This window comes from Phoxinus phoxinus (assembly GCF_949152265.1).
Source record: "Phoxinus phoxinus genome assembly, chromosome: 7".
NCBI classification, from domain to species: Eukaryota; Metazoa; Chordata; class Actinopteri; order Cypriniformes; family Leuciscidae; genus Phoxinus; species Phoxinus phoxinus.
In genome coordinates this window covers 25,916,747-25,933,576 of record NC_136882.1, presented here as the reverse complement: position 1 = coordinate 25,933,576, position 16,830 = coordinate 25,916,747, and the positions used below count along the sequence as shown (strand labels likewise).

Sequence of the window (16,830 nt, the reverse complement as noted above, 5' to 3'; positions counted from 1 at the left end):
CTTACGGAATAAAAGGTCTGATGCTAATTCCGTTTCATCACAACTTTAAGTAGTTGGAACAAGCACACAATTTTTACTATTTCAATTGTATAATGTTGCATACTTTTGGTCATGTAGTTTATGTGTTTATTGCCTTATACTTCATTGCTATATTGCATTATATTTATTATTTTGACTTTGTTTTATTACACCAGCTCTCAGTGTTAACAATGAGACTTAAGCTTCTTGATTGTGGTTAATTTACAGTTGTTGTAGACTTCAAGGGTCATACCATTAATACCTGTCCTCAACCCTACAGGTGATCAAGTGTTCAGCAGAGAAGTGATTATGTAAGCTCCAAATTATTTTGCCTCCATTCAGAACTTTTGGGATCCTATTGGGTTCAGGTTATTTAGGCTTATCTGGCATATTACATTTTCCTTGTTTTCTCCTTCACTATATCACTGGTTCCCTGCACATGTATTTTTTCTCTGCACTCTTGGTAAACTTCAGTTCCTCCAGTTACTTCTTGATGAGCTCCTCAACAGGATTACTTAACAAGATTAGAAGAAAAAAAAAGAGAAAAATCCCTTTCCATCTGCCTACCTGCCACAGGATCGGCAGAGTTATACACCTGCACTTTGACGACCTAGATAGTACTTTCTAACAATAATAATATACTTTCATTACTATCAGTGGATACCATGTAACAGGTATGCACAGGTGTTGTAAGCTTTGGTTACATCGTCCGAAGTGAATCAGCAACTATTGCACAACAGCTTAATTTTCAAGCCACAGGAAGTCACTATGTGGACGCTCATATGGACCTGCACCTTGTGTTGTTTAAGCTGCATTTTTGCAATAGGCCAGCTGGATATTACTGCAGGTATGTATGTTTTGTGTCTGTATGTATTAGCTGGGAGTGTGATGAGAGGATGATGGTTATACATTTATGTGTATATTTATGTTTCAGAGGAAGCTAAACGGATTCCCACGGTTATGAACACCGATAAGCGCTCACAAAGATTGTTTCAAATGTTTTTGGAAAAGCCTGGAAACCAAGAACACTTGCCAAGACGTAAGCGTAGTGTTTTTCTGTCCAGTGGAGTACGCCTTTGCCATCAAGAAACGGTGCAGCAAGCCATCACTAACCACCTGAAATACTACCAGCTCAGAGGTGAGACACTATTGCAGTACTATTACTATTTATACAGGTAGTATTGCTTATATATTGAGTAACTGAGTTATTAATTTATTATATATGTTCAATTCAGTGTTGAAGAACTGAAAGTAACGTTTGTATCTGCTGCTCCCTTTTTTGTAACATTCTAAAATTGTAAAAAAAAAAATCCTCAGTCCATTTGTAGTGAGATTTTGGTAAAGGTAAATCAAATTTTGTTACACAATCAAAATTAAGCAAACTGGGATGAGTTTAAACTAATTTAATGACTCTGGTCATCCTGTTGGCCCTTAATGACAATGTTCTACTGGAATTGACATAATTTTTGTTGGGAAAACAACAACGCAAATGGTATTGTCTCATGGTATCTCGGTCTTAAGCTGCCTTAATACATGTTTAGTGCCTGAGCCTAACCAGATCATATTTATAAGATTCTGGTATGCCCTTTTATATAAATTCTTCCTTAAATTACAACACAGCATGTTTATTTACAGACCTCAAAAGATATTGCATAACATGAAGGGCCTGAGTACTCAAAGAGAAGTGAATCTGGACTTACTGGCTGAAAAAAAGTTTCTGACATCTATAAGGAATGCATGAGAAAAGGGCTCACTAAATACTGACCAAATAACTAGAGCCCGAAGAAGGATTTTAGGATTTTATTAATAAATAAAAGAAAGCATGTGGTAGACAGTCATAATTTGTGCATAAAGTTCTTGCATATTTTCTGTAATGGTGAAGCATGCAGAGTGCCGACCTGTTGTTATGGTAATTATCACCTTTTTAACACATTGTAAAAAGTCTATCTTATTGTCTGAGACCCAGACCAAGACTTGACCCAAGTAAGAAGACTTGTTAAGATCACAAGATCAAGACTCCACAAAGGCTACCATTTAATTCATCAACTATAGTGCAAGCAGGTCTGTATATGACAGCTTGAATGAACAATGGGATCTCATTAGCGTTTGGCAGTTAGATCCGCTCAGAGGTCTGGTCTGGGGTTAGTGTTGAGAGACCTCAAGACAATCTTTCACAGTTCACGTGTGATTTCTCCCTAACCAAATTAGATGACAGTTTGGTGAGGTTAAAAGCCATTTAACACATTGGAATGGGGCCAATAAGGTCAGAGCTTTCATATCCATTGCTGAGAATGAGGGTAATCAGCCGTCTTGTCTAAACACACATTGAGACACTACTTGCAAAGTAGAGCTTGAACCACAATGTCATCTGGACAGGTTATTGCTGTCGGTCAAAAAAATACACCCATATGTCAAAAAGGTAACACTTTCGAATACTGTTCCATCGTTAATGAATAACAACACAGGATGAGTAACGCAATATTAACATTATAGTAACTATTAACTAACAAGAAACTCTGATTTTCACACCTTCCAGAGAACTATACTGGTTCATAATTAATGTGAATAATGTATAATTAAGATTATGTTAACCCACTAATGACTCGTATTACCAAATCAGAAGGAACAACTAATTATGTGGAAACTTATTCTAAAAAGCATAATAACTCAGTATTGACTGTCATTGTAAGCTTTTGATGTCTATAAGGCTTTGGATAGCGGTTACTAGAATGTTAGTATTTGTTTCTCATTTGTCCTGTGTAGTTATTCATTAATGATGGAACAGTATTCTAAAGTGTTACTGTCAAAACAACTGTGATGCATAAATCTAATTTCTAATTTTAATCAATGTTTTTGACCTTAGAAAATAAAATTAAGGAAAGATCTTAGCAGGTTATTTGGGCTAAATCAATGCATGCATCACTGTGATTGGTAAGATGGTAAAATCGTACTTTGATATATAGTCCGGTACTGATTAATTATTTTCACTTTAAGTACTATCACAGTATTATTCATGCTCATGTCAAAAACATGGTAATTCCATGATACTATATGTTATTTGATATAACAGCTGACTAAAGGATGATGTGAAGTGTTAGGCTAAATGTTAGCGTCATGAGTTGTATGTTTGTTGTAGTAATTTCCAACCTCCTGACTGTAAAACCAAACACGTGAGTGTCCAATCCTCACTTAAGTGGTCAATCCTGTGAAATCACTAAATAAGACAATACAAAAGCTTGTATCATAATAAATGCGAAAGAGTTGTATCTTTTGAGATTAAAGACTTCCATTAACTACGAGAAATGTTGCTCAGTGTTATTCACGCATAAAAAGTGAGCAGTCTGATTGTATTTCCTACCGTTCTGGTTGTGTTTAGTTGCACTAATACAATAATATTGTTGTTGTTTTGCAGTGTGTCAGGAAGTTGTGTGGGAGGCCTTTAAAATCTTCTTGGAGCGCCTCCCCCGTCAGGAAGAGTACCAGAGCTGGATGAGCCAATGCCATACAGAGAGAGTCTCCATATGGGAGATTGGCACTTACTTTAGCCAATCAGAGGAACACTTAGCACTTGTCCACAGAGTATGTAGCATAAGACTAGTATCATTAACTTTGTACTAATTATGTTAGTTGATACTTTGATATAAATAGACTAGTATGGGTCAGCGGTGCATGTGCATATCAGAATGTCTTACTTCTGTCTTTTGAATCTTTATGGTCCATTGCAGAGACTTGCACAGACGGGACTGAAAAGGTGCAATACATTTTTTTTTTTTTTTACTTTGTTTTCATCCTCAATCCATACTTTTTAAAATATCCCTTTTCTCCCAGCCATTTATTCATTGTATTAGATGAGTTCTGTCTTACTGAGTCTGTTTTTCTCCTCACCGTTTGTCTTCCTCTTTTTTTCTCAGTAAGACACCTACATACTCAGTATGCAGGTATTACACCCTTTATACCCGTCCTTTATTTAATTTTAAATGGACTGTGCAGTTAGAGATCTTTTGTGTGTGTGTGTGTGTGTGTGTGTGTGTGTGTGTGATTTTAACTCTTACATTTGAAGGTCTGTTTAATTTCTAACTCTCTTTTTCTTTTTCTTCTCTTTTTTTTTTAACAGACCAGAGGATTCTTCCCAAGAGCAAGACAATGTGCCACCAGGTCTGTCTGTAATGATTGTGTGTTACATACTGATACAGTATCTCATATAAACTGTATAAAAACATTTACCTGTTGAGAACATGCATGGATCATATTTTACATTAATTTTGAAAATCAAAAGAAAAATTATATTTTAAAACCATTCAGTTTTTTTGTATTGATCCATAATTTAAACATCAATTACAATTATTTATGGACAACTTTGTTATGCTCTATCTAGACAATATTTGTGGCACTGACCCTCCTGGTTTCAGTCCTGTATGGAGAGTAATTTGCCTCCAAACAATCAACAGCAATTTCTAGATGTTTAGCAACTAGCTTCTGTTGCAACGAGTTAGTGCTGCTGATGCACATGTGGCAGAATATAAAAAAATAAAATGCCTTTAAAACGCCTTTTAGCATTAGGTTTGAATTTCAGATAATACTTTTATGTTTTTCCAGGGCTATTTTGATGCAAACTTTGTTTGCTATTCAGATTGAGATAAACTTAAACAGATCTTATAACATGTGCCTGAACACCAAGATACAAAAATTATCTTCAAAACTTGGTAGGTGATTTGCTTCCAGCCAAGACCACTGTGTTGGTGACCACAACGGTTCCAGATGAGGTCATCTCTGAGAGTGTGAATGAAGTTACTGCAGAAGCACCATCCGTTGTCGTGACAATGGAGCTGGATACTGAGGTAGACAGCTGATATAGGCCAAAATATACTGTTCATACTGTTATCGTTGATGAAGATATAATAAAAATGTAAGAGTGAGATCTAGTTCTAATGTGATGCACTCATGAGTGATACATGCAAAAAATTTACATTTAAACAAATTTTAAATATTGAACACCTGCTAAACAAAGTTGGTGTGTATTGTCTGTGGTAGATCACTAATGATATTGAGCAGGAGGCAGCTGCTTTGCCTACACATCCTCTGGTTGAGCAAAGGGTGGAGCTGGCTTTGTTACTGACTGGAGAACCATGGAGTGAAGAGCTGTTCAACTCCACCAGCAGTGAGCATCGCAGACTCACTCAGCAGATCACAGAGAAGGTATAAAAACACACACACACACTTACTTTAATTTTTACACTGATGTTATTTTTACGGTACCAAGTTGTTTTAGATTTGTAACAATATGTGCTGCCTATATGTCATTCTTCCAGATTTCCGCTGCTTTGGGGAAACTGACAGAATTCAAGAGTGTGTCAGTATTGAACATCAGGTGTGTTAGTGCATGTTTAATTCTGCTAGTTACAACAAATTGGCTCCAAAAATATTTGTACACTTAAATACATAAAAATGTATGAATATCATTGCATTAGATTAGAACACATGAAGGTATTTTAAGACAGACCAAGGACACTTTTCAAGCAAAAGGTTTTTTAACAAAAATAATTGTAATAGATTTTAAATAAAACAATGGATACAGTACCCAACAGCAACTGGCAGTGTCACACCTAATTTATCCATAAGTGATCAAGGCCTTAGTGGGCACTCGTGCAATGTAAGAAATGATGTAGGCTACATCTGAGTGAACAAGACAGATGGAGGTTAGCGAGGGAAGGGAATAAAAAGTGGACTTAAACGCAGCCCTGGAACATGTCTATAGTTAATGTATGATTAGACAATATGCGTCATTAGTCTATCACCTGCTATAGTGGTAACACTATAAAAATATGACCTTTGTCTTTTCTGTAGGCCACAGGTGGATCCCTCAAGGTAAATTACTCTCGATTGTTTGCATGAATGCAGGTTAGTGAGTGAGAGAATATATTTTTTGCAGTCTTTCCTTGAGTTAGTATAAACAAGCAAGAATCATGTTTATAGTCATGCAATTACAATGGAAGTCTAAGGGGCAAGACATTGTTTGTATATTAAAATATCCAATGTTTTGAAAATATAGCAACAATACTTACAACTAATGATGTGAGACTATTGCAAAGTTATCCAATCTTTCAACTCATGTCATGATCATGTCCTGTCCCGTAGACTAAGTGCGGTTGTTGTTTTCTCTCTGCAGGGGTGATAAGGCAGTACTGGTGGAATATGTTGTGTCCCTCCAGACCAACAGTGAAGTCATCACCAGTGAGACGCTGGACTTCATTAATCTTCAATCCAACATGGTAGAGGGCACCTTTAGTTACTCAGAGGGGCCCACAGTCCAGTACACCATTACTGACCTCCACCCTGACATCACTGAGGCTCTGCATGGTACTGCTCTACCTGCTTGTAGTTACTAGTCTTCTGTCACATCTCAGCAGTCTGTAATGGTGTAACATTTTCTTGTTGTCAGTGGAAACATTTCCAGAGGAAACCCATCCTGCCGAGGAGTCACCAGACCCTGACTACAAGGTGATTTTAAGGTTTCTGTCAAGATGACAGTGAAGTTTGAAGTATACCATCTAGATATTTGCATATTCTTCAAATCTAAATTCTGATTCCTAGTATAGGAACACATTGCTAGGGTTTTTGACAGGATATTGCTAGGCTAGGTTACGGTGATCTGGATGGTTTCTAGGGTATTGTAAAGTGATTACCTAAAGTAGGTGTTCTGGGATGTTTACTAGCCCAAGCACACTAGTACAAGCACATGCCCAAGTATATGGGATATTTTGGTCTGTATATACATATAATGTAATTTAATGTAAGTCTATCACGCTAGACTTTACCTCTACTTAACAAGGCACACAATTTGTGGTATTCTTCTTGTCACATAGAATAAACAATTTGGTGTGAGTTACCTGCCATAGTTTTCAACAAACTCCTAATTCTAAGAATGGAATAGCAGGAAGAGTAATAGTAATGACAGCCTTAGCAAGCACCATCAATGACTTTCATAAAGACTGAGAGCCAGCTGTTTCATTTTGTTTATTGTCTAGGATGACATTTCATCAGTAGAAAAACCATCCGAGCTACCTGGAGAAGTGGCAAAGGAGGTCTTTACAATTAGTGACCATTTGGATCCTACAATGTTAGAAGAGTTAGGAGAGCAGGATGTCGTACATTTAGATGAGACCACACAACCGCTTATAGACTATCCCAGCGGCAGTTTCTCAGAGGGTAAGAACCAACATTCACATGTACAATGATTTACAGCAGGGATGTGAAATAATGCACTTGGAGGGTCAATATACTGCAGGGTTTAGCTTCAACCTGCCCAACACCCCGTCCTATAATTTTTCTGAATTCTGCAGAAGAGTGGCCCTTCAGGAGCAGGATTGACACCCCTGATTTAAACCAATATGGTGGTGAAACACTTGTCAAGATGATTGTTTGTTCCTCTTTTCAGACCTTCAAGACAAGAACTTGGTTTTACTGTTTTCCCCTAGCCAGGCTCCTGCTTTGGAAGGTGAAGAGGTTAGTCCTGTTATCAATGTCAATCAAGACAGTGACATCACAATGGATGACCTTGACCCCACCTTTGGATTTGGTGTAATCGAAGAAAATTGGGTAACTGTTCTTCCTACTGAAGCTCAAGAGCCAGTTGAAGATACAGAAGTTGATGATGAGTTTTTGGTTAATGTAGATATGCCACAGAAAGAGGACTATGAATTCTCCACAATTACAACAGTGGTTGAAGAGGACCAGATCTGGCCTAAGGAAACCACAGAATTGATTACTGTTGAAGCTGGAGAAGATGAAAACCTACAACGTGGTAGTGATGCCCCTGCAATGCCACCAGTCAAGGTGGCTGAGGCAGAATCTACCCCACAACCTGAGGAAGACCACATATTACCTGCAGAAGAAGAGAGGCAAGAGGTAGACAACAAGGAAGAAATTGTTCTACCAGAAACACAAAAGGATGAGGAAACTGAAGTTGCTGTTGTCATGAAGGAGAAATCAGAGGAGGCTGGAGAAGAGGAAGAATATGTTGACAGTACCACAATGCCACATGAGAACAAAGATTTTGCAACGGATGTTTCAGCTATACAGTTTTCAAAGGAAGTTCTAAAAGAGGAAGAGATCCTATTGGTCACCATTGAACCAGCAAACCCAGTTTACTCAACACCGCTTTCACCTGAAATAGAACCACCCTTCTCCCTCTTGACCATGAAGACCCCAGAAGAGGTGGATTTGGGGCATAATTTAAATTCCGAGGTCATGACTACATCTCTGGATGTGATCGATTACAGAGAGGAAGAGGGAAGTGGTGTCCCTAGTGTCATTCAGGGCGATGAAGTTTCCAGCATTGCCTTGCCAACTAACCCTGGGCGGTCTTTGATAGTGTTTTTTAGTCTTCGTGTAACTAACATGATTTTCTCTGAGGATTTGTTCAATAAGAGCTCTGCAGAATACAAAGCCTTGGAGCAACGGTTCCTTGAACTGGTAGTGTACTTTCTCTAAAGTATATATGTGCATATTCTTTTTCCTTTCCTTTTCCTACCATCACTTCCTCTTTGCCCACATTCCCTGTCAAATTTCCACTTATCAGTCCAAATCAAGATTGTCCAATCCAATCTTCCAGCAGAGTTTAGCTCCAGCCACAATTAAACGGACCTGGGGCCGGTTGCATAAAGAAAAAAATAATTGATGACTAACTTGTAAGACTAATCTTAGCAGTTTAAGACTGTTCATAACTTATTATTTTTAGCCAGTTGCGTAAAAACATAGATTGGTATAATTTGATACAGAAAATAAGACTTATTACCCTTAACTAACTGCTGTTGGTTATACTAGTTCTTAAGACACAGTCTTTACATAATGGCTATGTTTATGCAACTGGCCCCTGAACTTGTTAATCAAGGTCTTCAGGATCTTTAGAAACTTCCAGGCAGGTGTGTTGGAGCTAAACTCTGCAGGAAGGTGGCCCTCCAGGAGCAGGAATGGACATTCTTAATTCAGAATAAATTGTTCACTAATTTATATATACCAACGCTCTTCAACTCCAGTCCTGGAGTGCCAGTGTCCTGCTGAGTTTTGCTTTAACCCTAACCAAACACACCCAAACAAGGCTAATCAAGGGGTCCAGAATTGCTTGCAAATTACAGACAGGTGGATTAGACTGCGATTGGTAATAAAGTCTGCAGCACACTGACCCTCCAGGACTGGAGTTGAAAAGGCCTGTTTTATACATTTTATGTTTGTGAGTTTATGAACTTATTATTGGGATTTAATGTCCCTCAGTTGGTGCCATATCTGCAGTCAAACCTCAGTCACTTTGAGAACCTGGAGATCTTGAACTTCAGAAATGGAAGTATTGTGGTGAATAACCGTATGAAGTTTGGGAAGCCTGTTCCACGTGAAGTCAATGCTGCCGTTTACCTCATTCTTGAGGAATTCTGCAACACAGCTTACCAGACCATGAACCTTGCCATTGACAAATATTCTTTGGATGTCGAATCAGGTACAAAAAATTCAGGAAACTCTCACTTTGGAAATGCAGCCTGTATATAATGTGTTCAGGTCACATGCCACCTTTATGCAGCAAATAATCAATCTGTGTGTATGGTTGTTTGTTTTTAGGGGAACATGCAGACCCATGCAAGTTTCAGGCATGTAATGAGTTTGCAGAATGTACAGTGAACCGCTGGTCAGGTGAGGCTGAATGTGTGTGTAATGCTGGTTACTTCAGTGTGGATGGACTACCCTGCCAGAGCATCTGTGACCTTCAGCATGACTTCTGCCTGAATGATGGGAAATGTGACGTCATTCCAGGCCAAGGAGCCATCTGCAGGTATGTTTGTTTAGATTATATAATGCTCAAGAAAGTTTCGTGCAAATTTAAGAAATCCCAAAAAACAGATCATATATTGAACAGCGAGGTCTATACCTAATCATCCCCATATACTGATTGGCTTCATCACTCTGTCTACTCTCCACCAATAAGCTGGTGTGTGCTGGGCATTCTGGTGCAATATGGCTGCCGTTGCATCATCCAGGTGGATGCTGCACATTGGTGGTGGTTGAGGAGATTCCCCCTTCTATGTAAAGCGCTTTGAGTACCCAGAAAAGCGCTATATAAATGTAACAAATTATTATGTGTGTGTCTGCTCTGTAGATGCCGTGTGGGGGAAAACTGGTGGTACAGAGGGGAACATTGTGAAGAATATGTTTCTGAGCCACTCGTGGTTGGCATAGCCATAGCATCTGTTGCTGGGTTCCTGCTGGTGGCATCAGGAGTAATCTTCTTCTTAGCAAGAACTCTGAGAGACCAGTATGACAGGGATGAGACGGAGGACCAAGTACGGTAAGACACATTCTCTATCACAGTCAATCTGGGGTGCATTTCCCGAACAACGACATAACTCACTGCTTAACTATCGTAGTACTATGCATCGTTGAAGAAACCAACTAGCTAACGACTGTTTCCCGAAACCATATTGTCGCAAATTGGTCGTTCAACCATGATGTCACACAGGTGGAGGAGTAATAACTTCTTTTAATCTGTTTGAGATCGAATTGATGCTAGATGTTTTGCTATAAATTACGGACATGGCATCTGAGGACTATTTCAAATTTTTCTCAGTTATTTTGCTTTATTTCCAGATTCAATCATAGGCTTGTTCTTACGTAGCAAAGCACGTTCACACATTCAACAACTATGCTTTAAATCTCTTGACAAATTAAAAGACGTAAATTATGTATTCTAAATTGAAGATATAGATTGTACTGAATGTCAGCTTGCTTATTTGACTTAAGATAAGGATTTATTGACTCCAGATGTCATGCAAACAAGAAACTATGCTTCTAACCACAGCACGAGAGCTGATTGATTGTTGGAACGATGTTTTCGGGAAACACCGACTCGTTGAACTATGCTGATAACGACGGAACTAGCGACCATAGTAACGATGCTTTCGGGAAACGCACCCCTGGTAAATTGCAACTTTGTTCCAACTCGCATACTTTCACTGTTCATTATAATATTATTTCTATTATAGACAAAGTCTATAAGTGAACTTCAGTACATGAAGTCTGAGCCTTCAGAGCCAATCACCTGACATGAACCCTTGATAAGAGTTTGACCTTTGAATAAAGTAGCCTTGAGATTCTAGAAAGGTCCTATGTCACACAAAAAAAATCACAATGAAATATCTAAATTTCAATAAAAGCTAAATTAAACCATTAAATTGTAATGGTGATGACTGCGAACTTACAAATTGTTTAATGAAAAACTAGTATTTTTAAATAAAACTAAGGTTTTAATTTTGCATTACACACTAAACCAAGTCAAATCTTGAAATCAATTATTTATTGAAATTATTATGAATGAGTCTGTTTCATATACATTTAAAGTGCCCCTATTATGCCTTTTCAAGTATTACCTTTCGTGCAGTGGTAATATAGCTGTTTGTAAATGTTAAAGGTCTGCAAAGTTTTAAAGATCAGAGTGGATGACAAATAAATTTGTAATTTGTAAGAATAGATATCTAACTGCCTAAACGAGTTGTCAGCAACTCCAGTCTCACTTCCTGTAGCATACCTATGTATGTACCCACCTTCAAACCCTGTAGCTGTAGCTGGGGCCTGGAAGAGTTTAGTTTGTGTTGACGACATGTTAACAAGACGCTGTTTTCAGCCTTGCAAATCCACTTTGCATGCACTTCAAAAACTCACGCTGGAATTGATATGGGAAAAATGATGCCATCTTTACTGTTTGCATCACGGTGTATACAAGCGCTGAGGAGCTGAAATTCAGATATAGTAATGGCCGTTTTGTTTCTGTCACACACACTAAGCAGTTGACCAATCACAACAGACTGGGCCATCTGACCAATTAGAGCAGAGTATGCTAGTGGAAAGGAGGGGTTTAGAGAGACTGAATCTTTGAACAAACCATTTTCAGACTCTTTGACAAATGAGTTGATGTGCAATGTATATTATGAGAATTTAAGTATTTTTTTTATCCTTGATGCATGTTCATTTATTGTAGAACTACAAAATTAGCAGTTTTAAAATTAGCATAATTTTCAACTTTTCAAATAGCATAACAGGGGCACTTTAATGTTCTTTTTCTCTCTCTTAAATCTCTTTAATTACTGCATGTGCATTACCTAGGAAGAAGTTTACATCTCCAGTAATGCCATTATGAGATTTGCATTAATTCATCAACAAGGCTGATCTTTGATCCCTTGACCCTCTTTAGGCCATGACTTCTTACCCCTGTGGATTTAACAATGTCTGTTGCAAATTTGTGTGTGTATACATGTTTGTATGAAGGGGAGAGGACAGGCCACCGTTTATAGACACAGCCACAAAGTATAACCCAATGTTCGAGAGCGATTTAACAACAGGCTACAGCCATTATTACCAGCGGTACCCAGAGCCCCCAGTCCACAGCAGCGCCAGTGCTGAAGCATCCACTGACTTCAGCAGTGAAGAGATACGCCATATTTATGAGAACAGCGAACTCACCAAGGAGGTATGGGTCTGTGTTCATAAAAATAGAGTAATATATTCACAAAATATATTAATGGTATACCCGTTTAGATCAGCAAGTTCATTTTTTTTAAAACAATTTGAAAGTGTATGTACATGTTGTTTATGGAATTATCTCTTCCTGTCCATTCCATAGGAGATTCAAGATCGCATACGTATCCTTGAACTCTACACGAGAGATCGTCAGTTTGCAGATTTTTTGCAGCAGCATCAAATGTAAGATTTTTAAGATGTCTAATTCATAGAATATAGCTTTGCATAATTTCACCCCTCATGTTTTGTTTTTATTTTATTTAATCAGAACAATGGATAATCGAAGAGAAAGTTCCTCAACATAGGACATGTCCAATATCCTGCTGGGTGCATGACATTGAAGGTGAAAGCAATGTTATGAGAACGGCATGTTATACTTTAACAGTATGTTTTCTGTCTCCAATGTTGCATCTAGTGTAAACATAAGTGGAACTTTTGGGCTTTTTTTATTTATTCTAAAACATTGTTTGTATTGATTTCCTTGTTGTGTTCCTCTTCCAGAAACTTGCCTTGTCTTTTGGGAAATGACCTCTCAGTGTTTCCTGAGCAAAAGCCTCTCTTTTTCCTCTTAGAGACTTTTGCCATCACAAATAAAAATGGTTAACTATAGATCTTTCTTAAAATAAGCTATTTTGTTGCTTTTATTATTATATTTTCCCTACTGTTATATACCATTTCCCTTTTTTTTCTGTATTAGAACAAGATCGCAGTCACAGACAATGCCATTGGTTGAAATGTTTTGTTAGTGCCTTCTATTCTGATAGCTGTGGTCCGTCTCTCAGCCAAACAATCTTTGGATTTGAGAGAAAAAGATCCCTGATGCATTATTCTTGAAAGTTACTTGAATCACAGACCATTAATGTTCTATTACTTTTAGTACATTACATTTATTTTGTATTCTTTGGTACCTTTTATAGGTTCACTGCTTGTCAGAAAATTTTAAGACAAAAGAAACAGCTAATTTTAACGTTTATTTGATTGAATATCAAAAATGTTTGAAAATTAACCGAAAACGAACAAAACAATAAAAAGTGGCCTCTAATAACGTGCCCATTTATGAAAGAACAAAAAATGCTGCAAAATCCAAAATTTTATTTTGAAAAGTAGATTTGCCTCTTTACATTTCTGAATGAAGATTGGGAGTATTAACAGGGGTTATAGTTTTATTATGTGACAATAATGCATATTATTATTGTTTTAACTGCCCTTAACGGAGTGGCTGCTTTAAGCCAAAATCCCTTTAAGGCAAGTCACTTCACTTGGCAGCCATATAGCAAACATTTTCCGGCAGCTATTTTCTATGTACAGTGTGTTATAGTCATAGAAGTACAGTTCCTATACTTGAATAAAGTAAGACCAAAATCTTTGAACACATTTGTTTCAGAAACATATTTCAAATCAGCAATAAAATACAGCAGTGGTATTATAAATCTATCTATAAGCTCAAATCATGGCTCATTTGACAAAAAGGCTAGACTTTGATTCCTACTGCTATTTAGTGTGGCAATTTCTCCCATTCTTTTTTCAGTGAGTGGTCTGTCACCACCTCCCTGCAATAATGACTGTTGCAATAATTGACATTTGTATGTATTGTTTTTTACATTATTTACTGTATTTAAAGATGTATCAGTTGGGATAGTTCAGAAACAAAATAAATTACTGTCATCTTTTAAATACATCATTACTCATGTTGGTAAATGATTTGTTGGAAATTGTCATATTTGTGTGGATGATGCCTTTAAGAAGTTTTGTGAGAATTAAATGTTGTTGCACTGAAGACTTTTATTTACACGTTTTATTACAGGTGCTAAGTCATTGTTTACAGTATGGTTTATTGCCATTTGTCTCATTTAGTGTGCACTGTAGTGTGTGAACGATATGATGTCTTTTCCTGAGTTGGTCTGCTGGTCTTCCACGTATCACAGCTAATTTAGGAGTACAGAGAGCTCACTACAATTAGTCAAAGCTGAGATTACAGCCCAGATTACGAGGAATTACTGTACCTGCAGCCTAGGCTGTAAACACGGAGTTGTGACTATGTTTGTTGGTCTTTTATACCATGAAAATGCTTACATGTAAATGGCTCTATATGTAGTAGGCCTACTACATAGTGAGGTCTAGTCTTAGACTTAGACAGACAACATATGTGCAATTGTAGGCTACATCATGTGTGTTTGGAATGGCATGAGGCATTTTGGGTGAATTGATCATTTAATGAAAGTGAAAAGATCTCCTGAGTCGCATACTTCATTTTGTTGATTTTATGAGAAACAAATGGAGACCAATGTAGTAATAAGTAACACATGAAAGGCATAATTATGCATAATTTATTTGCTAGTGTTATAACCAAAGAGAGCATGAGAAAGGGCTACAATCAGAACCAGACTGGGTGCTTGAGCCACAAAGAAATGGTATTTTTTCCCCTCTCTACAATATCAGTAGTGAAAGAGATCTGATGGTCCAGTGATTTTGTCAACATGTCAATGTTAATTGAATAACTTGCAGCTACACTTCAGAATGTAATCTCTAGAGGGCGTTGTTTGGGTTTTACTATTTCAAAGTAGCCTACTCAATGGATTACACAAGACTACATGATCAAGTGGCTGTTGTAAAATTCCTATGCTGCTCTATTTTAGGTTCTGCGTTGGCTATGAGAGAGTGTTTTCACTCTATAGATGTTGCAACAGTTCTTGTAAGTAGTGATGGGAGAAACTAAGTTTTTCAAATCTCTAATTCAATTGAAGGGTTGTGTAGGAAACCCTGGTACCCCGTACCCCGCCCATACTGTCTATGGTTTTTCCGAAGCGCTTGAAACATTGCACACTGACGACACCACATTGTCAAGATGTTGTAAATACAATGAGAACACATATCAAAATGTAACCTTTTAAATGTAATCTACAATAACACCATGAATATGAAGAGTCTGTATAATTTTTTTATTTTTTTTTCATTAGTACTGTTTTGTGTTAGGACTTGGCAAGTTGGCAAACTTGACTTTGCAAACCAATTAGGAACAATTGTAATTCCCTTTTTTATGTTATAATCGAACTAAAATTGATTAGTTGAACCTACATTCAAAACTAACCCAAGATCAGATAAAACCATCAGACAATCTTTCGGGGGTTCCCTACGCCCTCTAGTGGTGAATCAGCAGATTTTTTAATTGTAATTCATTTTTTATTGAAGTAGGCTACAAACGTTTCGAAACAATAGTAATGAAGCCTCATTTGCTGAAATCACTTAACGTTGTAATTTTGTAATTACCGTTTACGAGATGACAACGTGACTTCTGATCTCTAAACGGATTCATGTCCTGGAAATTATGCGTTTATATGGCGCACAGCGCACCACCAACGCCAAAATGAATATGCAGTTGTCAGGTGGTAAAAATCTGAGCTCTCAGAAAATTACTGGTTTAATTACAAGTTTAATGCGGCCTTCATATGCTATCAGGAATTTCGGTCACATCTAAATTTAGATTAGAGTCCAATTCTCACTATAACTAACTGACTTTTGCCTCAATAAACTCCTAATTGGGCTGCTTATAAATACATTAGTCAGTTATTAAGTTTAGGTAGGCCCATTGGGTAGGATTAGGGGTTTTGAATAATGTCATGCAGAATAAGGAATTCTTTATAAGCCTAGTCTACCAATAAAGCAAGTAGCCTACCAAAGCGTAAAAAAGAATGCTTTATAAGTAGCTACCAATAAACGGCCAATATCCTAGTAATATGCATGTTAAGCAATTAGTTAATAGTGAGAATTGGACCCCAAACTAAAGTGTTCATGAAGCAGTGTTTTGAAAATGACCATCACTAAAGGTAGGCCTACTACTGTTTTATTTATCCTATTAAGGGGTTGTATTAAACCTGCAAAGTTTTTTTTTTTGTAAACTTTAAGAAGTTTAAAAAGTGTCTCTAGCATTTTAAAATTGAATGGACTATGGCCCCAAGTTGATATGGCTGTGTGTCATGGATGTAAGATATAGCCTCGGTTACTTTCGGAATCTAGTGTGGAAACAATTCATTCAGGTAATATTTGCTTATTATTCATACAATTAATTTTACATACTAGTTTTAGCATAGGCTACTGTAGTAGGGAGATACAGGAATATTCGAACATGGGAAAATATATAGCTCACCACACACCAGCTATATGTGGGGGTTGTGAAATGCTTAACCACGAAATTAAGTTTCAAAATCCAAATGAATCAAATGAGATTGAGTCTTTTCTGAGTCAATGAATGCACGC

The 16,830-nt window shown here is 37.3% G+C and overlaps 1 protein-coding gene across 3 annotated transcripts; it reads left to right on the top strand.

Annotated features, from left to right (window-relative positions):
• The first annotated feature begins 568 nt into the window (after positions 1–568).
• Positions 569–14,351, top strand: impg2a (interphotoreceptor matrix proteoglycan 2a). 3 transcript variants are annotated; one of them, XR_013798384.1, is made up of 22 exons: positions 588–865; positions 953–1,156; positions 3,431–3,597; positions 3,744–3,769; positions 3,930–3,956; positions 4,133–4,173; positions 4,726–4,856; positions 5,050–5,214; positions 5,328–5,386; positions 5,863–5,883; positions 6,185–6,375; positions 6,458–6,516; positions 7,044–7,224; positions 7,454–8,490; positions 9,289–9,508; positions 9,628–9,838; positions 10,163–10,351; positions 12,325–12,526; positions 12,680–12,759; positions 12,845–12,919; positions 13,078–13,175; positions 13,274–13,398. XR_013798384.1 is itself a non-coding variant. In XM_079619187.1 (21 exons), exons 1-20 carry the CDS (start codon positions 787–789, stop codon positions 12,879–12,881), a joined length of 3,327 nt encoding a protein of 1,108 aa, XP_079475313.1. In that variant the 5' UTR covers positions 569–786; the 3' UTR covers positions 12,882–12,919; positions 13,078–14,351. The 3 variants fall into 3 exon arrangements, 2 of the variants coding, with proteins under 2 accessions (XP_079475313.1, XP_079475314.1); XM_079619187.1 differs by having other exon boundaries at positions 569–865; positions 13,078–14,351; XM_079619188.1 differs by having other exon boundaries at positions 4,741–4,856; positions 13,078–14,351.
• Positions 14,352–16,830: the final 2,479 nt, after the last annotated feature.